Source organism: Meriones unguiculatus, chromosome 17 (genome assembly GCF_030254825.1).
Source record: "Meriones unguiculatus strain TT.TT164.6M chromosome 17, Bangor_MerUng_6.1, whole genome shotgun sequence".
Taxonomy (NCBI): Eukaryota; Metazoa; Chordata; class Mammalia; order Rodentia; family Muridae; genus Meriones; species Meriones unguiculatus.
This window is the reverse complement of record NC_083364.1, coordinates 97,901,524-97,928,307: the sequence shown is the minus strand read 5'-3', so window position 1 is coordinate 97,928,307 and position 26,784 is coordinate 97,901,524. Positions and strand designations below refer to the sequence as shown.

Here is a 26,784-nt window from a genome sequence, read left to right as displayed (position 1 = left end):
GTAGCCAAGGCTCCGCCAACCTCGGGCTGCTGGGGCTGGCCTCAGCACTCTGTTCTAGGCCGGGCACAGGGCACGCAAACGTTAACTTCAGTGGATCTTGGGTTGATTGCTCTGCCCATTGCTGATCCACTTCAGTCACTGTCTATGATGAGCTGTTTTTTAATATACTCTTCATTCCTTGAAGGTTTTATGCAGGTTTACAATGAATTTTTTAGTCATCCCTAATTAAATTCAGGATGAGGAAATAACTTTTAAGGTTAGATTTTATTCAGTCTGGGAGATTCCTTGAGAGACATCAAGACATATGTGAAATGTAACAACATGTAAACAAAAAGCATGTCTCTTCAACGTTTATTATGGCCTGTGCAGTTATTCTGAGCCATGGAGGAAGATACATCTTGTCAACCCAAGTGTTTGGCAATTGTCAGAGTCATCTATGATCGAAATTGACAATTATCACAAGCATCAATCTAAAAAGACAGAAAGAGATTACAATGACTCTAATTCCAGGATAAGGAAATTGTCCATAGGAAGTAGGTGTCCAAGGTCACAGAGCCAATGAGTCCCAAGAACCCGGGCTCCTCATCTAGAGAATGGCGCCCTGTGGAAATTATCACTGTGGCGTAGCCACAGGAAAGGGGCCTTGGAAAGACAGACAGCCTTCAGAAAGGACAAAGGACAGCCACCACAAGTGCCCCTAAGAAATGATGGTAGCCTCAGGGTCCAAGGCTCTGTCTACAACTATCTCCTGGGAGAAGAGGGAATCCGTGCCCTTCACAGCTCAACATTGTCATGAGGGATTTCCAGGTTGTTAGCCAATGATGACTCACAGAATATGGATCACCCAGGTTCTATCCATATAAACAAACTGAGTCAGTGATAAATATGGATGTCAGTATACTTAAATACTCTCAGAATGCTCACTTCCCTGAGCAAATGATAATCTGAGAGAGTGCAGCAAAGGGCAGCCCCCTCCAGGGGCGGCCAGTGTCTTCACCCTACGTCCTCATCATGCTGAAAGCAAATATCCACCCAGTCAGAGGCGCTGTACTCCACAGGTGAGGCCAGCACCTCCTGGAAGGAACAGGGGGAGGGGCAGGGTAATAGGAAAGATCACAAAAATGCTGGCCCCTTTTTCATATTTAATTTGGAACTTTGAGTTTCCACAGTGTGAGACTGACCAGTGTTTGATTCCCCAGCCAGACATCAACTACCTCTGCCATGGCATCTGTCCCCTACACCTGTAACATAACCAGCTTAATTTAAACCAGATATCACATCCCTTGCCTGGAACAGATGTATGGCTACCAATGGCCATCTCTTCTCATCTGTCCTTAATTTGATGCCACCTCTGGTCCTCTGTCATACAAAGATAGTAAATGTGTGACTTCTGGTGGAAATGAACTACCCAAATTAGGGATGCAGCAATTGCCCTGGATATGAACAAGCCCACTATCTAAGCCCTTCCTTGAATAATTCATACATGGATGAAGATAACAGGGAAACTGCAGAATGAAAAGTGATATTTTTCAGGGGAGAATAAATACAATGAAGTGGAATACAGGTGCAAAATGGGTGCAAGCCAGCCTCGGCTCATCTTAAAATGCCTCATATCCTAATACCTTCCAGGTACCACAAAGGCTACCTGGCTCATAGAAGATCACTGTAGAAGCCTGAGGAAGACCAATAAGATGTGCACAGGAAAGAAAAGGAGCCATTCTTTGAGGATTTCTAAGACAGGGCTTTGTGTCAGCTCTTGTGTGATGGAGGCAAATGGAGCTGATAGACGCTCTCAGAGATGCCCTCTCAGATCAGAAAGCGATCCTGACAGAAAAAAGTATGTCATTGAAAGTATCCTGTTTAAAGGACTTGTTGACATTTTCAAAGGAAGGCTGATTGCAGAGGAAAGTGTTCAGAGCTTCTATATCCCCAGAGTCTTGTCCTCACACAGGTTCACTTTACTGTCCTACTGTATGAGGCGACAGGTATCACTGAACTAAGGGGAAGAGGGTCCAGGCCAGACTGTCAGGACACCACCAACTCTGAACTCTGGCGCTGTCTCTAGTGAGGTACGAGTTCGCAGCAGCTTTGTCAGCCTTACTTTGCATCCTAAGACACAGAGCAGAGCTCTGCACAAGGCCACGAATCTGAGGGGTGCCAAGCCGGGATTCCAATCAAAGACCAGGCTCTCAGGTCCTGCTTTTGGCCACCATGCAGGAGTGTGTCACATCTCTCCTGAGCCACCACCACAGCTAGGGAGACCAAGGAAGGGAATTCATGTCTTACAGCTAATGTGGCCTCCTTAGCACCACAGGGTGGAAGCATGGAGAACACTGGGATGACAGGAAGAAGCGGCCAGACTAGCAACACAGGGCTAAAGAGCAGGAGAGCTGTGAGAATATTCTCAATTTGTATATGGCACAAGTACCAGAGTTAAACTATGCTGGAATAAATGGCTGTGTGGCCAGAAGAGTGGGTAGATGGGTCAATTAATAGGTAGATTAATGGATGAGTGGGTAGATGGACTGATGAAGGATGGCTCGATCAATGGATCAATGGGTAGGTAATCAATGAATGGGTGGATAGATGGATGGACGGATGGATGATGGATGGACAGATGTTTAGTGGGTGAATGAATAGATGGCAGACAGATAAGTGGATGGGCAGGTGGGTGAGTGAACGGATGAGCAGACAACACTCATACAGGAGAAGAAAGTAAATTTTTTATTTTTCATGAAGAGATAGAAGCTTTTACCTTCGGGAAGAAGGCTGCCTTTTCATTCCATCATCGCTCTATCCCAAGGCAAGAGAAGAGCTGGCCCTTCTCTCTACCTCTCCCAGCTCTTCCTGTGACACTATCATCCTGAGACTACACTTGCCCACTGAACAAAGTGTTAAGAATATATTCTACTATAATTACATCAAGTGCTAGAGGAAACAAACACAGTGAACAGACAAACCCTGGTTAAGATTTAGGAATTTTGAGCTCTTTTCTAGGAAAGCAGAAATAGTTCAATGGTATCATCCATGTATGCCACCACTGTGATACAGCTCAGATGTCCACATAACTTAATATGTTAGTGTATGCAGAAAGCGAGAAAGGTCGCTCTAGGCAAATATGCCTAGCTACAATTTACTGCCTCGATTGCCAAATTACCACAATCAAAGTCAGATATTAAAAATATACTTTCAGGATAGTCCAGGAACCCAAGCACTAGTATATCTGAGAGCTTTGGGACATGTCCCTCCACAAGCAGAAATCTATCAGCAGAAACCTAACTCTGAGTTTTCAGGTGGCTCCAGGGAATTAGTCAAAAGCTGTAGACACCAACAAGGGAGAGGACAAGGCATAAGGATTTGCTTTTTGTCTCTTCTGAAGGTGGATGGTGCCTTGGCTGCCAGCACTCAGCCCCCATTTCTATCACAGCACTGTGGGACTTGATCATTCTACTCCCAGGAGAAGCTGTTGGGCCTGGCCGTCTGCTCTTTATCAAGCTACTGGGCCAGGTGTTCTCCTTCGGGTCCTCTGCTGTCTACCTCCTGCCCCATCCCATCATAACAAGTCCACGTTCATAAAACATGCGTATTTGGGAACCCACAGAGCTTTTTGTGCCCATGGACAGAGCACCCTGTTCCATAGGGAGAGTGTCTTCGAGAATGGCAGCCTCCTCCTTCTGCCATCTGAAGCCAGCACCCTCCCCGCTACAGAAGCCAGCAGTGCTACCATCATCATCTAGTGACAGCCCCCTCCTCAAGCATGTTAAAGCCGTGTCCCTGCTGTCACCTTGTCTAGAGTCCCAGGACCCTCTGTGGGATGGGATGATGGACTCAGCTTTGCTGTTATCATACAAAGAGCCAGGTTATGGGCTCCTTAGACTATAATAGAATCAGAGCCACCAATTTTAATATGGACTTTAAGTTAAAATTAGAATGTACTAAATACCCACATAACTTCAAAAGCATGACATGAAAACCCCCTTTTGCTCAGCCCAGGTTGGTAGTGGGATGTATCTAAGAATTTGGTTAGGAAATAGGACAGAGAGGCCTGGACAGAACCACTGCTCTAGGTTAGCCATCTGTAGATGCTTCCCCAGCAACTCAGAAATGAAGTTTTTCTTCCCCACTGATGCTCACTAATAAAAATAGAACATTTAAGAATTTAATGAAGCCTCAATTAAAAGGAACCTAAACAGCAATTGAGAGTATCAACGAGGCCTGTACTCTTTTCATAATTAAATATATTCCAAGTATCCATTAAAAGGCAAGAAAAGTAGTCTAAAGACACAACTTCTGAAGCAATTTTTCCGGACAGTCTCATTGCACCAAGATGGATGGGGAAACACGCATCTGTGCATGAGTGTCTTAGTCTGGGCTTCCCATAAAGCAGAGCCTGGGCGAACACTGTTCGTGTTTTAACTAAGACATGAGTGTCTTAGTCTCCCATAAAGCAGAGCCTGGGCGAACACTGTTCGTGTTTTAACTAAGACATGAGTGTCTTAGTCTCCCATAAAGCAGAGCCTGGGCGAACACTGTTCGTGTTTTCACTTTTAGCAGAGGTGAGCCTGAGACTGAAGGAAGGTGTGGGAGGCAGTGGACGAGGCGCCTGCTGCCAGGTGCTTCAGAAGGCAGCCATGGTCAGGTGCTGGTGACCTTCAAGAGATGTGCAGACTGAGGGGCAGGGGCGGCATCACCCAGCACCTCTGCTCTGTCTCTCACTGAGTCAAGATTCGCCACTGAGCCCCAATTCCCAACACCTGGGGGCTGTAGAGTCTCACCTGCCGTGGGGCCTGGGCTCATGGTGAAGCCCCGAGTGGCAGGGAGGTGGAGACAGAGGAGTTTGGAGTGAGCAGGAAATGGTGAGCCCAAGCCACACAACGGTGGCCACAGATGCCCTTACAAGCAAGGTCTGCAGTGGCACACAAGGAGCAAGTGACTCAGCACAGAAGCTTAACCATGTGAACTGTTCCGGCCTAGTGGCAAAACCATGAGTGTTTCACAGTAGCTGTCCCCTGCTTGAACAGATGATACCAATTTCTAGGAAAGAGTTGGCCCTGGGTTTATTTGCCCATGAACTCTGAGCTGATAATGAATACTGACAGAGGTCTGCCCACCTCTAAGCCACAGACAGGAGCACACTCATTGACAGCAAAGCCCCACACTGAGAAGAAAAGTGCCTGAGACCTCACTAACGCACTCAGAAACCTTCTGATGACATCTCTTGAAAATCCTGACACTGCTTCACTTGGGCAGAATGAACCTGACAACATCTCTGTCGCCCTGTTCTTCTCTGAGAACGCTTCTCCAAAACCACCCTCCTTAATAGACCAGCCCCTGAGGTAAGATGAAGAGCCTGGGCTTTACTCGGTGACAAAATGCACAGGCACACCAAGAAATTCAGTAATCAAGACAGGTACTTTAATGCACTGTTTCTTTCTAAACACAGACTAGCAAAGAGTTGCCACAAGAAGAGCCCTGCAAATTTAAGGCTAGAGCTGAGATAATGTCCTTCTGTCCTTCTGTCTCAGGCTTCATGCGGCCAAGCCAACACAAGCCCCCACAATTCCCGGAGGATAAGGTTCAAGAAAGGCAGTAATCCCAACAGTTTAGGAACTTATTCCATCTGCGGTTGCACTGGGAGCCATAGCTCAGCTTAAGAACCGATACTGTTGCCTCCTGAGTTTTGTTACATGGTGTCTAGACTCCTAAAGTCACCGTCCATCTGCTGCCTTGTTGCCGGTGCCTGCAACATCAGTATTCCATTTGTATGACACACAAGAGGCCAAATTAGCAAAAGCAGTGTCGTTAATCATGCTAATGTGCAACCTGAGACACAAGGCTCCCTTGAAAAGTCACCTGAGTGTGCACAGACCCACCTCCAGCGTGACAGGCACATCCTAGAGGAATGATTGGTTCAGTACTGAAAGTCTGAAGATTCCCACGAGTCAGACCTCAGTAGGCAGAGCTGGGAGGGCCACACAGTGAGGTAGAGGCGATCTTGAACTGCATGAAACCTCACCTCAGAAAGGAGAGAGCGGGAGGTAGAAGGAACATGTAGCATTAGGCCTGCCGGGCCTGCTGACTGACCTTGAACCCAGCACCCACATGATGAAAGGGGAGAACCAACTTCTGAAAGTTGTCCTCTGACCTACACACGTGTACCATCTCTCTCTTTCTCTCTCTCTCTCTCTCTCTCTCACACACACACACACACACACACACACACACACACCATGACTGGCTTACAATCTGGAAAGGCTAAAGAGAGCTAAGCTACCATGTGAACAGGGCTCTGAGCCAGGACAGCTGAGCTCAGAGGTCTGAGCATAGGCTCCTCATTCACAGAGGCTGCTGTCTACAGCAGGTTATAAGCAGAGGGCCATCCACCAACCAGGCACTTCAGCCTCAGTTCCCATCCCCCAGGAATGAAGGACAGTCATAGCTGGCCCTGCTGGCCACGTGTCAGGGACCTGAACCTCGAGTCCTGCTTTTCTCTGTGATGGTGTCTCCCCAAGAGCCAACATCCAGGTCCATCCAGTAGATGGCTTCCCCTTGTAAAGAAAGTATGATATGAGTCCTTGTTGCCAGGTGCTCTTTAGTTTTGCTTCCCTTCCTGGTCTCCAGTCTCTGGAGGCCCTGTTTACCAAGCACTTGCAGGGCGTCTACAAAAAAGATAAAAGAAAAAGAAAAGAAAGAAAGGGAGGAAGGAAGGAAGGAAGGAAGGGAGGGAAGGGAAGGGAGGGAGGGAGGGAGGGAGGGAGGGAGGGAGGGAGGGAGGGAGGGAGGGAGGGAAAGAAGAAGGGAGAGAGGGAGGAAGGGAGGGAGGGAGGGAGGGGAAGAACAACCATCCATGCCACTGTCCCCATGGCTTGGATGCTCTTGCTAGCCAGGCCACTTTGTACCACCACTTCACTGTGATTTTTCCCTGTGTTCCTGTCTGCCTTAAGGTCCCAGGGCCTTGCCGATCACACTTGTGCCGATCACACTGTGACAGCTTTGGGGCCTCTAGCTCTTCTGCAGTGGCGGCAGCTTCATGAGCCATCCCTCCGATGAGTCATAAATGAGGGAGAAGCTCGAATCTGCATGCCGTTATCGCTGCACTCTGAGGCCATGGAGCTTTGGCTACTGCAGCCTCTGCAGAATCAAAACCCCACACAGGAAAAAAATCAAACGGGAAGCCTCCCCAGTTACCGCAGCAAGCCCTTCTACGAGTCTCTTCCCTGCTCACTTTTGATCACCGTGTTTATGAGAAAACAGAAAGGCATGTTTCTGCCGTATTACACTTCATCATTTATTGATGACGGATCAGGAGGCTCTCAGATGTTCAGAGTCTAAAGGGCCCGGGAAGCAAAGCCTGCAGCGACTGAGCTGAGAACCAAGGCGATGACAGCTGGGCCGGCCGGCAGGTCGCTGATGAGCACATGGGGCCGATGCGATCATTAGTCAGTGGCTCCTTGGGAACATCAAAGCATGTCATTAAAGAGACCTTTCTGGTCAAAGCCCCTGGGTCTGCATGAAGAGCAGGATCGACTTTTATGCCCACATTTTATGAGAAAAGAATAGCTTTAATTTCTTGCTGCTGATATTTTTAAGTCCTAATTCCTCTAGTAACATTCCAAAAATTGAGCATTAAGAGCTCTGCTAATTTAATCCCTAAAGGAGGAAAAATTAATGTCAAAAAAAAAAAAACTTTAGCTGAAAATGGTTTTTAAAAAGTGATGAGGTGTTGAAGGCAAGCATGCTCACCTTTGCCATTCTTTCTCTGTGTCACGACTCTTACTAGGAAACACTCGAAGGTTGAAATTTGCCTGGAACATGGGTTCTATTCCCAACCTTTGTGTAAGGTTCCAGCAAACATTCTTCAAAGAGACCCTTATTTGCAGGTGCTATTGAGTTATGCAATGAAATTCCTGGTGAACTCTATCTCCTGGTTGTGTAGTTTTAATTAGTACTTTCAGAGCTACACACACTTTAAAAAACTAGGACTTTCCTATACACACACACCAATAAATATCTTCATTCTGACCATCTTCTTTCAGAGAAAACTGTTTTCTACTTGTGAAAGTGGCAATGGCCATGCAGAACTTCCTGGGTTTTGGTTTCAAGGAAGCAAAACTGTCACTTCTAACTCCACTTAGCCCTAGCACAGTGAGGTCCTCAGGCTGTCTCAGGATGACTTTCCATCTTCTCTTCTGTAGGCACATGCACCATCTGTTTTATAAACATAATGTACATCATATAGACATAATTTTGTCACAAGTGGACATTGCAATGTAGAAGAGTTAATGGCCTCTGTGTGGAACTCTCTAACTGCACAGACCTAACCATGTGAGGAGTCTGGACCATGCTGACAAGCTCAGCCCCAAGCTCTCACAACCACACACCATCTTTGTACCAATAAAACCAGTTTTGTTTACTCCATGTAGCTGACAGGGACTCACAGTGATGAGCTGCCCTCTTCACTAGACACAGACAGAAGGCGGGTTCTGGGTGGTCCGTTACGTGGGGTGAAGTTCCCCTTGTGCTCAGTGCTGTCTACCTCAGAACGGAAGCTCCTTAGTGTGAAGGCCTCACTGGGTAACTAACTGCATCTATCCAGTGTGGCTGTGCATTGAGAAGGGACAGTTTGGGCACCGACAGTCATAGACAGAGGATGTCATCCACACACAGCCAAGACTAGTACCAGTCCAAAGGCCCATTCCATGTGGCTTCTCTGGATAGCCCCAGATGCTTACACAGAGCTCTGGAGCAGGGACAGGTGAAGGGGTTTAATGTGAAGGGGAAGCCTCCACCTATAATCCTACTCTTCGAAAGTTTGAGGTAGGAAGAAGGGCTCATGACTAGAAGTAAAGCAAAACCAGTTATTCCATCAGTAAGAAGCAGAAACCCTTCTTCCCCGCCTTTCATGCTGGTTCATAGGGAACCTAGTCATGCTTGAAATTCATCGAATTTCCACACCTCCACTATTCCTTTGGTGGGGGAGGGGTACAGACATGGTCTTGTATAGCCCAGGTTGGCTTCAAACTTTCTTTGTAGTCAAGACTGGCCTTGAACTTCTCATCCTCCTGTCTCTGCTTCCTGAGTTTGCAGATTGTGTGGCACCATGACTGGCTTGCCTCCCACTGGTCCTTGAAAACCACTGAGGCACAGTCTCTTTCATACAGTTTTACTTTGTGAGGATTGAGTAACCCTCGGTCAATCAAGGCAGTCCAACGATAAATACAGACATGCACACAGACAGAGAGAGAGACACGGGGAGAGAAAGACATACACACAGAGAGAGGAGCAGGGAAAGACACAGAATCAAGAGAAATTCAGACAAAGAGACAAGAAGCAGAGAAAAAGAAAGATATGGAGAGACAAAGACATACACACAGAAACACAGAGATTCAAGACAGAGACACACAGAGACAGAGGGAGATAGACAGACACACAGAGAGGCAGGGAGAGCCACATGGAGACAGGCAGGGCACACGCTTACTCAATTTTAGTACAATACATGAATATAATTGCTCTTTTCTACTGCTCAGCATTACTCTCTTCACAGTGCCCATCTGACAAACTCATACAAAGTATAAACATACAGAAAGCATGCCATGTCTGGGGTCAAGACGTCAGTAGTTTAGGCATCTAAGCACAGGAGAAAACAGCTGCCTAAGTTTACTCATTCAAGCGCCAAGGTTGTCTGGGCTTTGTTAGGCACCACGATGGAGCACACCTCACCCAGAGGCCACTGGCGATGGGGCAGGACAGGAAGTGACTCCAAGGACACAAAGGGGCTTTTCAGGAGAAGGCAACAGTCACTACCTCAGTGATAAGACTGCAGATGTGCCAAAATGCACTGACCACACAGGGAAAGGGTGCTACTACATATAAGTTATTCTTTTGAAGGCCTGCCTTAGAAAATACAAACAGCACACAGAGACACACAAAGCTGTTCAAACACAGACGAGGCCACAGACAACCCAGGCACCCCAGCCGAGCCACTCCTACAGCTGTGACCCTGCAGGGACAATGAACTTCTCGGGCCACAGTTGGCTTGTCCACACAATGGGGGACGAGAAGGCAGCTCTTCCAGTGACCGCTCACACTGTAGGAGCCACTCCCTAGAAAGAGCGGCAGCACATAGAAATGGTGAATGCTGCCTTTTAAAGAAGTGGAGCTGTTTCTTCTCCATTAGACACAGATCACTATATGTTGGTGTATATATGTATACAAATATGAATAAACACACACACACACACACATTTACCTAGCCACTGGAAGACTGAGAGTGACCATCCATCCCGTGCATAGCGGAAAGGTGGTAAGTGTGTTAGCTCAGCAAATGGTTTCTTTATCCTGTCAGCTTCTTCAAGGAGAATGAAAAAGCATGAAATTCAGCATGTCCCTACAGCTACTGTGAGAACCCAAAACTATTTGCGAGCTGCAGCCTCTCCCTTGGGTCAATCATTTAGTTGTTGGTCCCAACAAAGGTTTCCTGAACCCCTAATTCTGCCACAGATATGCTTTGTAATCTTGGTACAAATTACAGATTGCATTTTTTCCTTGAAAGGGACAATGCAGGAAGGAGATGGCCAGAATGCAGTTGAGAGTGGAAAACTTGGAGATCTTAATGGCCCCATCACACATGTGTTGGACTCAACCCAGACTCAGGCCCAAGCAGAGGCTGGATGAAAGCCACATGAACTGTTGGCTTAGTCCACCTTTGGCCCTCCTCGAAACCCCCAAGGTTGTGTAATGTCACACTTTCTGCATTCAAAGAAACTCACTCTTCCCACCTATTTCCACCACTGAATGCCTGCTTTTGAGTCATTCCTTAGATTACCCATGACAAAAGTCACTGGCATGCTTGTCACAACAGCTTCTGTGTGACAAAGAAGACAGAGGCACGGATATCCAAAAGTTTACAAATGTATTGGCACAGACGTGCAGAAGACAGTTTACACCCACACAGCAGAGGACAGAATAGATTGGCTTTCTCTCCCTGCTCCGAGAAGTTACGGCTGACCAGACGGCAGGCAAGAGGAAGAAAGAGGGCAGACAGCTGTCAGTGCCAAGACGAATACAATCACAGGAATGAGGCCCGTCCAGCTGGATCCTCTGAGGATGTTGACCTGGGAAAGGTGACAGGAGGGAAGAGCCCACAGGCAAGGGACTAAGTGAAGGCCAGGCTGTGATCAAGATGGGCATCAAGGCTGCCTGTCTCTCCTGTACATGTGTGACCTCCTTTACATTCCAAAGACCCAAGGCTGTGAAAGCCCACATGGGGTCAACTGAGATCAGAGAAGCAAGCCAGGGGCTGGGGGCATCTTTGCTGCCACAGTGGCATCAGCATTCCTTCTTCCACCATCCATCCTATCAACTGTGTGCCCTGGCAAGTGCCGGGCCGGGTGACAAAGAATACCAGAGACTGCTGCGTCAGTCACTATTCCTGCCCCTCAAGGTGGCTGAGGTGTGAGGAAGCTGGTCATGCTCCCACAGCCGTCAGCATGGACAGAATGATGGGCCCTGGAGCTCGGGTCACTCTCTCCTCTTTACTCAGAGACCCCGGCCCTTGGGGGTGCCACGAGCACCAACAGTGAGGCCCTCCACCTTAGCTAACCTACAAGTTCTCTTTCCACAGTGATTCTAAGCATCACTGAGTCGAGAGCCAAAATCAGCCATCATAATTCCTGACTGAAAATGTCCACGCAGCCAGGAGACTCCAGCCCCCGAGTGCCCGCCAACCAGGCTGCTGACAGATTCACACCCGGCCCTAACAACCCTCCTGTGGCTAAGACAATCAGGACTGACTGCTCCACTCCACTTCTTCATCGAGTGAGCAAACAGAAGTGTGCCGGAAGAAAGGGCACAGCCAAATCCATTGCTACCCAGGAGAACCATGGAAGGCCGAGCAAGTGGACAATCCCTCCAGGCCTGGCAAACACATTTTCATTTCTCCTATTTCACGTTCAACGTTCTGTCTTCAGATGCAAATGACTGTGTTTCCCTGTGGGCGATCGAGTCGGCCAGGCACGGCCAGGCAAATGGCCGTGGGGCACAGCACTGACGTAGCAGTGGACAGATGAAAGCTCTACAGAAAACGATTTGGAGGCCGCCTAAGGCTACGGCCATCAGCGGGTGATGGAATTGAGCGGGCCGGCTTGGAGGTCCAGCCCTTGACCCTAGCCTTGCCTTAGGTGAAGGGCCTGATGGGAGGCACCTCCTAGCACCTATGGATAACTCAGTCCCTTGGCATGCAGCCTGGGAGCCAGCTTTCCCTCCGTGGAAACGGATGACGTCACACGAGGTTAGACACGGAGATGTCTGGGATGCTTTGGAAAACAGGACGGGCTAAGCGCAGTTCATGAGCTTGTCTAGAAGCTGACAGGGAAACGTCTGTGGCAGAGGCCGCGCAGTGCCAGGTGTGCAGGCCTCGGCCTGAGGGAGCAGGGCGCTGGGCTGTGACTCCTGACCTAGAGGCTAGTGAACCTCATCGCTTCATCAACAACATGAGCACCACTCCTCAGGGCCAAACCTGATCTCCACTGACCGCCCGTGCAGCCCTGTGTGGTGCCGGCTACGCCTCCTCTCGGGAGGGGTGCCAGGCTTCCGAAGCAGGAGACTTTCTTTTTTGGTATTAAAGAAATTGCCAGATTTGTTCCCTACTTAAATGAAAATAGCTTCACAAAACGGCAGAAGATTAAGGCTGTATACTTTTGGAAGTATATCCTAGATTAGCCATCCCAGCTCAAGACATAAAACTCAGAGTAGAGGAAGGCCAGAGGCTGTGGCCGTGGTTCAGCTGGTAAAGTGCTTGTGATAGGAGTGTGAGGACAGGAGTTGATGTCCTTGCAGATGGAGAAGGCAGGTGTGGCAGGGTATGTAGGGCTGGGGAGAGAGAAAGGACTCCTAGAGCACCCCCAGCCAGCCCTGCCGAGTCAGCGGGCTTCGGGCTCAGTGAGAAACCCTGCCTCAGAGGAAGCATACAGAATCATGTGAATGACACCCAGAACTGTCTTCTGGTCTCCATACACACACATGCATACACATGAACACACACACATGCATACACACACGCACACTCACAGGGACACACACGCATGCACATATCACACACACTTGCATGTATGGACACACATGCACCCATACACACACACACACACACGCACACACATAGTGTTTTTAATCAATGTCATAACCTCATTGTTCAAACAGTTCTCAGGTCAGGCAAGAGCATGCCGAACAAGTGAATTTCTCCTTTGAGTATCACACACTGGGTTCTCAGAGTCAGCGCACATGCTTCTCCAGACCTGGAAGACCACGTCTGCCTGCTTCTAGGGTGAGACATGGACCAACTCAGTCTCCCAGGTCACATGGAAGGAACAGACCAGGTGTGTAAGGCCTACACAGCCAGGGTGACAGACTCATATTTCAGCAGCACAGATTCTTTCTTTTTCTTAATCAAAAGCCCACCAAGACTCCTGTGTTTACCTGCCCACAGGTAAGGTGACTTAGGCAACTGTGTCAGGCTACACCAGAAAATGGAGCCCAAATTGGGTCTCCTTAAGTTTGGAATGGTGGACAAAGGGCTGAGGAGCCTATTTAACAGGCCAAAGCAGACCTGGCCTTTAAGTTCTCCCAGCATCCCTCAGCCTCTTCCTGCCAGCAGGCATGGCATTCCCAGCCCTCTACCCCGCACTCTGCAGCCCAGGGCCTGGGATGCCCTTTCTTCCCTGTGTAACCAGCCAGGTCGGTTACCTGCCCTTTGTGCCCTTGGCATCCTGGCCCAGCCCAGGCTAGCCATGTCCACTCTGGACTCTCCCAGATGTCACAGCCTCTGGCTGTGCTCTCCTTTTTATCCACAGTGCACTTTTCTCTCCTCCATACCAAGGGGTGGCGTGTCCTCACCTTTCCTTTTTATTCTGTTTTCACTCAGGACTAATCTTCTGTTGTCACATCTTAACATTCTTAATGTCTAACAAGTGAGGTTGTAAAAATCTTTCACAAATATCACAGCCTTGATCCCAGCTCTCTTAGCTGTCCCAGCCTTGAGCTGGGACACCTCAAAAGAGCCACAGGAGAAAAAGAAGAGGAGGGGTGGCTTGGCAGCTGATGTTTTTAAATCACCTCCTTTCTGCTGGATCCACTGGCCACCTCCCTGCACACCCCATGTCTGATTTCCCTATTGTTATTCTGAAGGGGCCCAGTGAGCCAGAACAGGGCCCCCCTCACGGCCACTTACCCAGCTCTAAAGTAAAGTTAGGCTTATCTTTAGGTTTTTTTTTTTTTTTCATCATGTGAAAACTCAAAGTCTTCATCCAAACTTCAACTGTGGAGAAACACGAGAATGTCTCCCAGAACTGACTCTTTGCAAGACTCAACAGAGAAGTGATGGCATGGGAATTTATTAAAAATGTGGCCCCTGGAATGTAACAGGCCAGTTTAGAAGATAGGAAAGACTAAATTCCAATGGCGGGAAAAACAGCCACGAACTAGGAGGAGGTGTTTGGTGGTGGTGTTTGACAAATTGCTATAGCTATTTTAAGAAATTTTTTTCAAAGAGGCAAAATAGTCTACATTGCTAATGCAGAGAATGCTGCCAGAAAAAAAAAATTGAGGGATAGTCTTGTATTAGCTAGAGATGCTCACAGGGCTAATGCAGATGTGGGAACTGAGTTATAAATAGAAGCTGAGTCCATTGAGGGTGAACTCTAAAGAGAAGAGAATAATAAGGCTGGTCAGGAAGCCACCTGGGAACCTAAGGCTCAAAGAATGCAAGCATATGGCATCAACACCAGTGCTCCTGAAAGATAAAGGGCAGACTGGTCTGAATTCACCACATTTCTCACAATTACTGTGTGTAAACTCCAGATAATAAAGCAATGTATAAAATTCCAAGAAACCTACTGCTGGCTGCCCGCTTTGACCTGCTTCCAGTGTATCACCCAGGTTTTCCCTCTTCACTTTCTGTAAGTGATGGAAGTCAATTGAGCTCTGGTATCATTCATAAGAATAGGAACACATCCCATGTGTTTTAGGACATTCTGGACATTGGGGTATGTGGTGGTCAGTTAGCTGGCAGCCTGACAGAAATCTAGCATCTCCAGGATAATGAGTCTCTGCGTGTGCCTGTGAAAGGTAACATGGCGGGACCATTCCCTAAACAGGAAGTCCCAGATTACATAAAAACTCTCCCTGTGGATGTGGTGCCCGAGCTCCCTTGAGCTTCTGCCCCCGAGCCTTCCCCACATGATGGATGTATCTGGAGATAACCTTTCTCCCAAGTATCACAGAAACACAGAGGACACTGTGAGAGGGCACTCACAATTAAGCACAGCACTACAGTGGGTGTGTGCAGCTCCCTCAGCATGACTACTGATCACTTCCTTGAACATCAGCTGTGACCGTGCTCCTTGTCAGTAACTGAGTCCTCCCTCCTTCTTCTGAACCTGGTGTCTCCGCCACAGCCCCATACACTGACAATTGCCCACTATTGCCCTGATGCTGTGCTCTGTGTAGAAGCCATCATAGAGCCAATCTCACGTGGCTCTGTTCGTACCAGTGGCACTCTGAGAGGCACGGACTGGCCTTTCCACCCCTCAGCACAGCATCTGGTAACTGATACCCACCAGTGGGGCTTCGGCGTGTGTGCTGGGATGAAATGGGGCCGAGATCGCAGTCATTGTTACGTCACCTGTGCAGAGGACAGAAAGCGATATGGCTCAGCAACCATGCGGTTGTTGGTGATACATGCCACAGTTCCGATTGGGACAAGGACCAGCGTTCTCTGGGGTGTAGAACGTGCTTTCTTATTCAGAGCCCTGGGAGGTGAAGCATGGCAGTGATTGGTCTAAAGTCATGGTCAAGAAAATTCTACAAGAGCCAAGTAAACTTTGCCCACAGGCTCTCCACAAACTATCCACAGGGATAGTCAAGGAAACGTGGCTGGAAGGTGGGGGTGAAGAAATCAGATCAGAACTGAACCCCTGGGGGCCAGCTGGAGGCTTGGAAGGAAAGCTGGCTTTGTTCACACTTCCGTAAGGCTCTTTTGCTCAAGACTAAGAAAAATACCTAGAACTATGTTATTTCCAACTATTTCCTGCAGAGACTTAAGTGGTAGTGAGACCAGTATAAAAGGTTGTCAGTAGCTTCCTGAATATGACAGAAAATGAGAAATTTAATAGGATGAGAAATGTGGAAGAGAAAAACAAGACTGGCTTTTTCTCAAGAGCACTGGGATTTTCAAAAAGATTCATTTCAGGTCATTCTAATGAAAAATGAATGCTTTGAAGCCAGTAAAAAGTGCCAGTAAGTCCCAGGTAGTTGGAAGGCTGCAGCAGGAGGGTCATTTGTCCCCAGGAGTCTGAAGCCAGCCTGGGTGATACTGAAATGGACTGCCTTGAAGATTGATAGATAAATAGATAGAAGATAGACAGACAGATAAAGATAGATAGATAGATCGATAGATAGATAGATAGATAGATAGATAGATAGATAGACAGATAAAGATAGATAGATAGATATAGATAGATAGATAGATAGATAGATAGACAGATAGATAGATAGATAGATAGATAGATAGATAGATAGATAGATAGATAGATGGATAGATAGATAGATAGACAGATAAAGATAGATAGATAGATAGATAGATAGATGGATAGATAGATGGATGGATGGATGGATGATAGGTAGATAGATATAGATAGATAATGACAGATAGATAATGATGGAGATGATGCTAGATAGAGAGTAGATGATAGATGAGTGGACACACACATACCCGCACATACACAGACACAGCCATAGCCCTCCCTTGCCAGTGGGTTTTAAACGAACTGACACCAGCCAGCAGGAGCAGAGCCACTGTTCAGCTGTGCGTGCTGCACACGCACAGCTTTTGGGGCATCGCTGACACCGACCACTGTATGAACACCTCTGGGGTCAGAGGGTGAGTCACTGACAGAAGTCACTCACACAGTGAAGAGAACTGAGGGATGTTTGTGTCTGTTAATGGTGAGAACCGATACAAATTGTGTTTCATAACTAGCTAAAACCTGGACTGAGGCATTTCCCTTTCCAGGGCTGCCCTGAGACTCTCCTAACTGGAAATTGCCCTTGATGCTCTCCCTAGTGGCACGCCATGAAGACAGTGCCACACCACACCCCTCATGCTCCACGGAGCAGGCTCAGATTGCGCCATCGGCCTGTAGGTAACTGCACCTTTCTCAGCAGGTAACTGGCTTTTAACCCACGCATGATGCAGCACAGCTAGAGAATATTAGTTCATAGGCATAACTTTAAGAGAAACAAGAGTATGCATACATGCTCAAAATTCTTCAGTGACGGGGTTTAACCCATCATTGACAGAATGGTAGAGACCCGAAGGTCCCTGCGGCATTACTCTATTTTCCTGTCAGGATCTGCGGGAGGCTAAGCGATCCAAACAGTGGTGTGGTGATAAGGGCATCGTTGTCAGGCCGTGACAGCTAAGTGTGGAAAGAGATCAGGATCTCTAACTAAGCCTCTGGGCTCTCCTGGTGGGCGGTTGCAGCCCCCTGTGCCTGCTAAGCACTCAACCCTCAGCAGTGCAAACGCCAGCCCTGGCCACAGCCTCTCTCAGCCTCCAGGTGACCAGTTCATTGACTCAGGAATGTCTTTGCCTGTGCAGTTAGAACAAGAAAACCCAGGTACAATTAGCCTGTCTGCCAGGCTCATGAAAACAGCCACAAATGAAACAGTATTACCTAATAAGAGAGTTACACAAAAAGCTTCCATGTTAAAGCAGATATAATTGTTTAATGGTTTGTTCACTGGCCTCAGATTTGCTACGTAGGTAGAGATGACCTTAAACATGGACCTCCTGGCTCCATCTGTTCAGGGCTACTGTACAGACATGCAACATCATGGCCCATTTGTGTGTTTATATCGAAACTTGGTTTATGTCAGTCAAGCCCTCTACCAGCTGAGCTGTGTCTGAGGCCAATTCACTCTTCTGGGTTGGAATCTAGTCTCATGACACATACACACTGTGTATCAGCTTTTGAAAAAGCGTAGAAAAATTGAGGATATGTTTCCTTATTGTGGTTTTACTCTTATTTGATTTAGCTAAACATTCATGTGTGTTGTCATTTCCAGCATATGCCGGAAGGAAGGAAGGAAGGAAGGAAGGAAGGAAGGAAGGAAGGAAGGAAGGAAGGAAGGAAGGAAGGAAAGAAGGAAGGAAGGAAGGAAGGAAAGAAGGAAAGAAGGAAAGAAGGAAAGAAGGAAAGAAGGAAGACAGGAAGGAAGGAAGGAAGTTGGAAAGAGGCTAAGCATTTGGCCTTACAGTGTGGAACTCTGGGGTCACGTGGCCGTTTCTTTGGTCACACCCCCACTAAGTCAGGCTTGGGTTTTCTTATCAAGAGGAGCTTTCTCTCATCAGCCCAGATCCCAGCTCAGATGGTCAGCAGCAGACAAGCAGGAGATTGAGGCATGTCTGACACCTGACTCTTGTCACAGCCAAGACTGCCTAACGGGAAGGGCAGAAACCACAGAGCTGTTCCCCCGGACTGCCTCAGGTCTTTACACTGAAAACAGTTTCCTCCGTGTGACTCTGCTCTGTCCCCCGGCCAGATGCTCTGAGCAGGGGTCCTGTTGTGCATGGAGGCTTGCTTCCATGCCCGATGGTTCTAATTTGTCTCTGCTTTATTTAGAAGGTGGCAGGTTAAGATTCAAACTATGGGCTAGTGGGTAAGTGATGGCTCCACTGGTAATGCCATCAGTCCGGGCTAGCGCTTTTTGCCTCTCAGAATGGCAGGTCACACCACAAGACCCTGACACAGGGCTTCAGAACTATTTGAGGTCCATACAATAACAGGTGGAGGAACGCCTCCACGTGTATGAGGCGGCTGGAAGCGGGGGTCAGATTTGCGGGTTTGGGCACCGAGCGATGTGGCAGGCTAGTTTTGTTTGCAGGGCCTTCAAACTTCCCACTCGACCATAGGGAAGTGTGTCCACACGCCTCACTTCCTGTTAACGGCTGGATCGGCAGAGCCAAGGTGCAAGGCTGGGGCCAACAGGGCAGGAGTCTGTCACTGGGCTGTGGGTGTGGAAAGGCCACCCCAGGAAAATGCGTGTGTATTGATCGCCTTCTATGTATTAACACAGTCCTGTTTAAGATATTTACACATCAGAACATATTTTGTTACCTCAAGTAGACAAATGTGGGGGCTAGGGAGATGATGCAGTCAGCAAAATGCTTTTCAAGCAAGCGTGATGACCTGAGTTCAAATCCCAGGCACAGCAGCAGGCACCTGAGACCCCAGCACTGGAAGTGGGCAGGCCCTGAGGCTTACTGCCCCACAAGCACGCCCAACTCCTGTGCTCCATACTCAAAAGAAGGATGGGCAGCTGAAGAGCACCTCCAGAAGCTGTCCTCTGGCCTCCAGCACACGCACACATACACGGGCACACACCCACACAAGTGAGCACACACACATATAATCTTAAGAAAATAAGTAAAGCAGTCAAATGTTTCAAGTTAAATACCTATTGTCATGGTTTAACAATATGATAATTATTGATGGTTAATTTTAACTGTTGATTAAAATATTTACATCTACAGCCTGCTTTCCGTCTGTTTGGACATGTTTCCCCTCGAGCAGTATGCTGTGATTTACATCTTGGCTGCCTGTCCCCATGCCAGAAGCCCTGCTAGGAGAGATCTGCCTAGACAGCCTCCTCACAGCGCCAAACTACTGTCCTGGGTCTGCACTGCCGCGTGGTTTCCAGCCAGCTGGGTCCGCCTGTCTGCACCGTTTAGAGTCCTCACACCTCTTCTGAGGGAGCAGGCCCCAGAGGAGAGTCCGGCCGTCCTGCCGACCCTCTGCCAGCTCTTGTCCTTTCCCGGCATCTCCTGAACGCTCTTTCTCTTGGCATTTCCCCCAACCTCTCTCCTTTTCTTTTGCTTCTATGGGAGCATGGCTGTGCCCCCATTTCCCAAGTTCGAGGATCTACGTGGCACACCCGCATTAGACCAGGAGCAAAGAACAAAGCGCAGGCTCGTTCCTCTGCTGGTGTGTCACGCGGCAGGAGAACAATCCCTGGGTGTGGTCGCAGCGGCCGGCAACCCACACTGGAATCGCACCGATTCATTTAGTTGCTGGACACAAAGCGGGCTCCGCCTGGAGCCCAGCCCTTCCCCTCAGCAGGTGGACATGCCAGGAAGACAGCAGGCCTCATGGAGTGCTTCCCAGGCCTCAGCGCACGCTGGTCCACCCAGTCTGAGGAAGCCGCACTCGGCTGGAAAAGGACCCTACATGTCCACAGCCTGGAAACTCTTTGCAGAGTGTCATTCAAAATTAATAAGAAACCGTGCGCCTGAAGCCGGTGAACCTGCCGGTGAGCGTAAATGGAGAACTGAGGAAGCACAAATTTCACAGGCCAAGACCTCTCGGAGCACTGAGGAAGGAAGTCAATCCTGCTGGTGCAGGAAGCGCATCCGTCAGACTCGAGAGGCCTGCCTAATGCAGACTCGAGGCTTCTTTTCATGTTGATCACACCACCTCCACTAAGCCTGTAATAAAATCAATGGTGACTAATTTATTTAGCTTGTCTCCCTGGGGAAAAAATGATAACGCACTTTGCCTTCATTCAATCATTCAAAAAAAGAAAAATCGGGGCTTTAATCCTGAGCTTGGTTAAGGAGATGCAGGCCAGGAAGACAAGTTTTAAGGCAATCCACTATGATTACCAGGCCTGAAAACAGCTTTCCTGCTTAGCCTTGGAACCTGAATTGTAATCACGACCCAGCGAGACTTAACATCCCCGTGAGGAGAGAACAGTACCCACCACTTCGTGGTTAACATAGCCAAGCTCACACTTGAAAGTGATGTCGTAAACTCTATGACTTTGCACAAATAATGTATGGTAGTGAAATGTTCTAAGAGGCTCTCACTAGAGCCTTCTGTAGCCTACTTCATGTGCCCCCAAATGAGGGTGGAATTACATAAGAAATGGGACTGCCATTTGGCCTTCCGCTGGAAACACCATATTAGGCTGACTCTCAGGATCCATGCTCGGCCACACAGCTCTTCCCTGCCCTGGTCTGCACACGGAGTACCGGCTGCAGCTTCCCCTGGAGTGGAGTCCTAAGAGCCTACATGCCAGCTCCCACCTTGGGTTCTTTCATCTCCCATGAGAACACGGTGTGCAAAGCCCGGGCCAGTGCTGCACGCTGTTTTCAACCATATGTGCCTCTGACTATGAAGCCCGTGCTCCCGGGTTAAAGTGCAGGGAGCTTCCCAGGGAACAGTCAGCTGCCGCTTTCTTTTCTCCCAGACACTGTTTCCAGGCAGGAGGCAATAGGACCATTTCAGAGACCACGATGCAGATGAGCCTGTGCACATATGCCCTTGGATGTCCTTGACCTTATCTCAGCCACGTCTTTGCAGCCATAGCCCTTTCCCTGCGTCCAGTGTCTACAGGGACCAAAGATGCTCGGCCCTGGCCCTGGGCTAACCCATCCCGCCTAAGCCGAAACAAGCGCAGAGGCCGGAGCTCTGGGGAGGCGTGGGGTCCCAGCTGAGGTGGCAGCTCTTCTGGTATATTATGCAATGGGATTGCCTCCCCATGCTCTCCAGCAGGGCGGGCACCTCATGTTCTAAATCCACTCTCCACTAAAAGCTCACTCGTGGCTCTCCTAAATGGGTTAGTTTTTTGAAAAGCCACTTAAAGGCCAACCCCCAGGTGAGGACCTAGGGCAGACTTGCTCCCAGGGACCCTTTTAAACAAAGGAAGCCTCTTGCTCCTCTCATTGCTGCTTCGTAGCCGTGGGCCTTGCTGGGAGGCCTCAAATGTAGCTACTGTTTAGATCCCTACAAAGCCAACTCATCCCCTCGGCTGGTTGCTCCAAGCACACGTCAGTGCTGACACACGTCAGCGCTGAGGTGACAAGCAGGCGCCCCGAGCCACCTCTCCTCTCCACTGCCCTAAATCTGGGCTTCATTTCCTTGCTCTACTTAAACTGCTCTACTTGACTACGTCTCCCCCCTGTACAGGTTAAAGCCAGCCTTCAGGCCAGCTTAGTGTTGTCCCAAAAGTCACAAAAGTGCAGGGCTGGCCCAGGGAACATTGGGCCCTTCGGGGTCTTTTCTGCCCAGCCCAGGTTTGTATTGACTCAAGGGAAGAAAGCTAGAGAAGCTAGAGATCTCTGGAGTTTCTTCAGCTGCAATGAGCCCTAGGGGCTACAGAAGACTTTCAACACAAACACACACACACACACACACACACACACCTGCCTCAGGCCCAAATAAGCCTGAGGGAAATAAGCAGAGGGAAATTAACACCTCTGCGTTGACCAACAACTAGCCAATCGGCACATTAATGATCGTGTGCTGCAGCCCTGCTTGGGGTTATTAACGCCTGAAGCCATTTGTAGATGGGTAGTTCACCCAACTGCAGAAAACCTTTGGGACTCAGCGCCCTTCCCAGTTTCATAGCTGCTTGACCCTTTTATTAAATGTTTAAAGCACATTTAAGTTTTAGTAAAAGGACAAATTCCTCTTTAGGGACGTGGAGCCGGGTCAGCAGGGGGAGATGGGGAGCAGGGGTGTGAGTGAGATGCTGAGATGATGCAGGAAAACTCGGGGTGTGGAAGGACTGGGGCACAGAAGCAGGTCTGCATCTCGGGGGCTTTTGCCTGCAGGATTAAAGGAATGAACACCCAGGCTGTGACAGTACCTCACAGACAGCTGGGGCAGGGTCGGAAGTGTGAGGCTGCCACGTTACACAGTCAGCAGAAAGGAGGCTGTGACCCTCCAAGCTGCGGGTTGGACTTGGGACAGAGCTCCTCCCTGGAGTCCCACAGCTGAGACATCTGCTCAGATGGGTGTCCAGTGAGGCCCTAGAGGACCTCCTGAGGCATGAGCCTCCTCAGGGAAGGAGTGTAGAGCTCTGTGCCAGGTCATTGGGTGGACACGGGAGAGGCCCCACTGCGGCTCGTCTGCAGGACCTGTAGTCTTTAGGGCCCTCCTTTGTAAAGGTCTGTTGAGTTATGAATGGAGAGAGCTGTCCACACAGCCCTCCCTCCTTCCTGTAAGCAGGTGAGGGCTGCTGAAATTGTAGTGGAGCCTAGAAGGTGGCCCCTCCCCTGTGCATAAGGGAAGACACTTGTCCTCAGTGCCCTTGCTCTTCAGAGCCCCGCTTCCTTTCCCCACTCACACCTCCTTCTGCTCCTCTCTGCCCCCGTTGCATGTGGACAGCACAGGGCACCTGCTACCAGCCTCCTTCAGTGTGACAAGGCTAGACCTGGATCTAGCTGGTGGCTGGGAATCAGCTCGTCCAGGTCTCTGTGCCTCAGTTTCTTCGTCTATCACCAACAACCCAGGGTGCTGAGAGGCTCACAGAAGGGGACACGTGTAGGCATGCTTGGCGCGCTGCTCTCAGCCTTTACACCACAAAGCAACCAATGGCTGTCACCGTGGCTCCTGTTCCCAGGGTTGCCAGGAGACTCCCATCTCCCAGCCCAGAAGCTCCTTCCCCCAAGCTCCTGGCTCTGCCCAAAGCCCAGAGCCTCGACGCTGTACCACCTTGTCCGTCTGCCTATTTGTATATCCAAAGCCACACGTCAAAGAGACAAGAGCCGTGAGGACGCACTTGATTTCTGAAGTTGTTAATTCTACTCCAGACTTCCAAAAAAAGATCACCCATCTGTCAAACAATTTTTAAATAAAATACAAAGAAGATAACAGATCTCTCAAAGTAATTAAGTATCAACCAAGAGGAAATGAAAACGGACTTGGCTGGGTTTCTGGTTAAAAGAGAATAGCATTGTATAACCCCAGATCTTCTTGTGGGAGAGATTACAATCTCTGTTTAAAAGAAAACTATGCAGCATAACACGTTCTGAACACACTGACTCAGAAAAGGGGCTTGGGTTTGAAGTGAGCTTTTCTGCCAACAGCCCCTGGTGCCTCCGAGGTAGTGTCTCTCTCTCTCTCTCTCTCTCTCTCTCTCTCTCTCTCTCTCTCGCACACACACACACACACACACACTCACAGAGACGTACACTCACACACTCATACACACACACTAACATACACACAAACACACTCACGCTCAGGCTTGGCCTCTGCATGTTTCCGGGGGCTCTGGTTAACTGACTAACAGTGAGGCTCCTCACAGCAATGCCTCTGCAGGAGCTACCACCGGGCACAAATCCTCACCCCTCCCCGGCTCTCCTCTGAGGCTGGATCTCCCAGGTGCCTAGCACTGCCTGCTAACATTCAGACTGTGTCCCAAGGAATCACGTGAGGACACACTCCCTGGAAGAAGCACAGACCCTCATAAGAGACAAACAGCTGGGTTTCCCTTCAGAGTACAGACCCCAAAGTCATCAATCAGAAACCACACACCTACCCTTTCTCTATAGAAGGCTGATTTCAAAAGTTGCAAACTTGACCCGTTTCCACACTGCCGTTCAAGCCCCGCTATCAGGAGTCTGCCCTCAAAGCAAGCAGCGCCAGGGTCCATCTACCCCGCAGCCCACCGGGCCCTTCGTGTTGCCGGACTCCCGAGGTGCATAGCCTCTCATTACCCCGTTTCCCTGTGCGCGTACAAGCAGGGCTCACCTCACTCATGTTGGCCCGATTCCGCAGCTCGGTCCCACGGAACAGCGCAGAAGGCAATGCTCGGAGGCGGCTGCTTCTCTGGTCCTGGCTTTTTCTCTTAAAAAGAGCTGCTGGGTGGCACCATGCCTCCCGCCAGCCAATGAGATGCGCTTACCTGTCTGGACGCCAGCAGAAATCCGAGAGTGCCAAGAGCCACCTAGTGGAGCAGAGCGGAACTGCGAGACTGCTCTGCTCCGCTTCCACCCAGGAGCCGAGAAATTGCGGCTCACCAGAGCGTCCACCCCGAAAGGATTCTACACCCTGCCGCTGAGAGGCTTGTTCGTGGCTGCTCCGGTCCCAGTAATGAGGACTGTCCATCAGCAGACGAATGAATAATTGAGCTGTGGTACAGAAGGTTTATTCATCTGTAGGAAAAAAAAAAGGCATGGTGACATTTGCAGTGAGATGGATGAAAAGGGGAAATACTGTAACATGTGAGGTAAGACAGACTCAGAGACAGGTGTTCCCGCTAGTATGCGGATCCCCACTTCAGCTCTGCATGCGCATTTATTTGAATGAGGATGGGTTCGAGGAAGGGGGGACAGGGTAAAATAAGACCTGTGGTATGAAACTGGACAGAAAACACTGGGTATTGAAGGACATAGGTGAGAAAGATGGATGAAAAATAGGGAGAAGATCAGCCACAACTAAGGGTGTGTGCCTCAAGCAAACCTGCTGCTTTGAAAGGTTCTGTATTAATTTAAAGGAGAGATGAGCAGCCATGGGCACACAGCTGGCTGCTGCTGTTGATGTATCAGGAGGTCCTGGATTCACACTCTTGGGGCGTGTGCCTCACACGTCTGTAATTGGCAGATTTAGTTTCCAGTGAAGAGCAATGGGAAGCCTTGTATGAAGGGGCTCTTGTCCCTCCCAGGCTTCCATCAACTGTCTCCTCCCTCCCTTGAAGGCACCAGCCTCAGACTTTAGAGGTTACCGTTCTTTTCCCTGAACTTCGCCCCATCTGTCCACCTGCTTGGATGGTGGGTGGAAGGACAGGAACACTTGTGTGTTGTGACCTTTGGGGTCTAACACACCTGAAGCCCACTTGGCAATGACAGAGGGGAGAGCAGCTCTTTTGCCTTAGATTTGGAAACAGGGCCCCACACACGGTCTTCTCATCCTGGCCCTGTCTAGCCTCTTGGGGAAGAAGCCCCTTTTTTCCCTCAGTCCCAACCTTGGGAGCCTTGATCTCCAAACTGAAAGTGTGGTCTCTGCCAGGAAAGCAGCATTTGCAACCTATGTTCTAGCTGATCCTGGTGAACCTTAACATGTCAATGCCCCAAAACCTTCCCCAGTGCCCCAATACCTGTCCTAGTATCCCTAAAACCTTCCTAGTGTCCCCAATACCTGTCCCAGTGCTTCCCTGCACCCAGAGAACCTGCGTTACGCCCTGTCTACTGACTTCCTCCTCTCAGCTCAGCTGTGCCCTCTTCAAGCTGTCATTCTTGTGCTCCCAGCCCCGCCATCACAGCCACGAGCCCTGCTAAGAGCTCTAGGACATGTGCATGGGTGTGAATGAGGACAGAGAACAGCAGGCCAGAGTCTCACCCACAGCTACCACGGGGGCACGACCTCATAAGTCAGAGCCTTTGCCATGGGCTTCATGTCTTCCACATGAAACACTGGATGCTATTTCACAGAGTGAAAGCTGTGGATGGTATGGAATACAATGTGTGTGTGCATGTGTGCTCCTGTACACATTATTGCATGAACATATTATATATTATCTACAAGTTAGGTATGTGTCCTAAGTATACAAACAGCATCCTTTTCTTCCTCTCTCTCTTCTTCCCTTCTGTGCTCCCAACTTGCCCTCATGAAGGCTCAATATTATGGGCTCCTGGGTATCCCCAGGTCCTGGAAGTATACCCAGGACCATGGCGCTGTCTGCAAACAGCCCAGATGAAGGGAAACCTGCTCATCCCCAGAGAAGACCCACGCAGCTTCTCCTGGGAGATGCCCGACTTGGAAATCTGAGCCCCAGGCACCATACGGTGGAGGACACAAGCCCTCAGTGGTAACTGGACAGAGTTCCATGTGGGTTTTTACAGCCAGGACTCCTGCAGAGAGGAAAGGCAGAGAAGTCACCGAGAGCCAGCCCTTACCTACTCACCAAAGACTGCAGCAGACCTGAGTTTTCTACTAACACACA

At 49.2% G+C, this 26,784-nt stretch overlaps 1 protein-coding gene across 1 annotated transcript in view; it reads right to left on the bottom strand.

Moving 5' to 3' along the window:
• The window catches only part of Pcp4 (Purkinje cell protein 4), a 55,010-nt gene extending 30,230 nt beyond the window's left edge, over positions 1–24,780 (bottom strand). Inside the window, exon 1 of the mRNA XM_021654945.2 lies at positions 24,594–24,780. Within this exon, the coding sequence (XP_021510620.1) occupies positions 24,594–24,602 (9 nt within the window). The 5' untranslated portion in view covers positions 24,603–24,780. The remainder of the gene's footprint in view (positions 1–24,593) is intronic.
• Between the last annotated feature and the right edge of the window lie 2,004 nt (positions 24,781–26,784).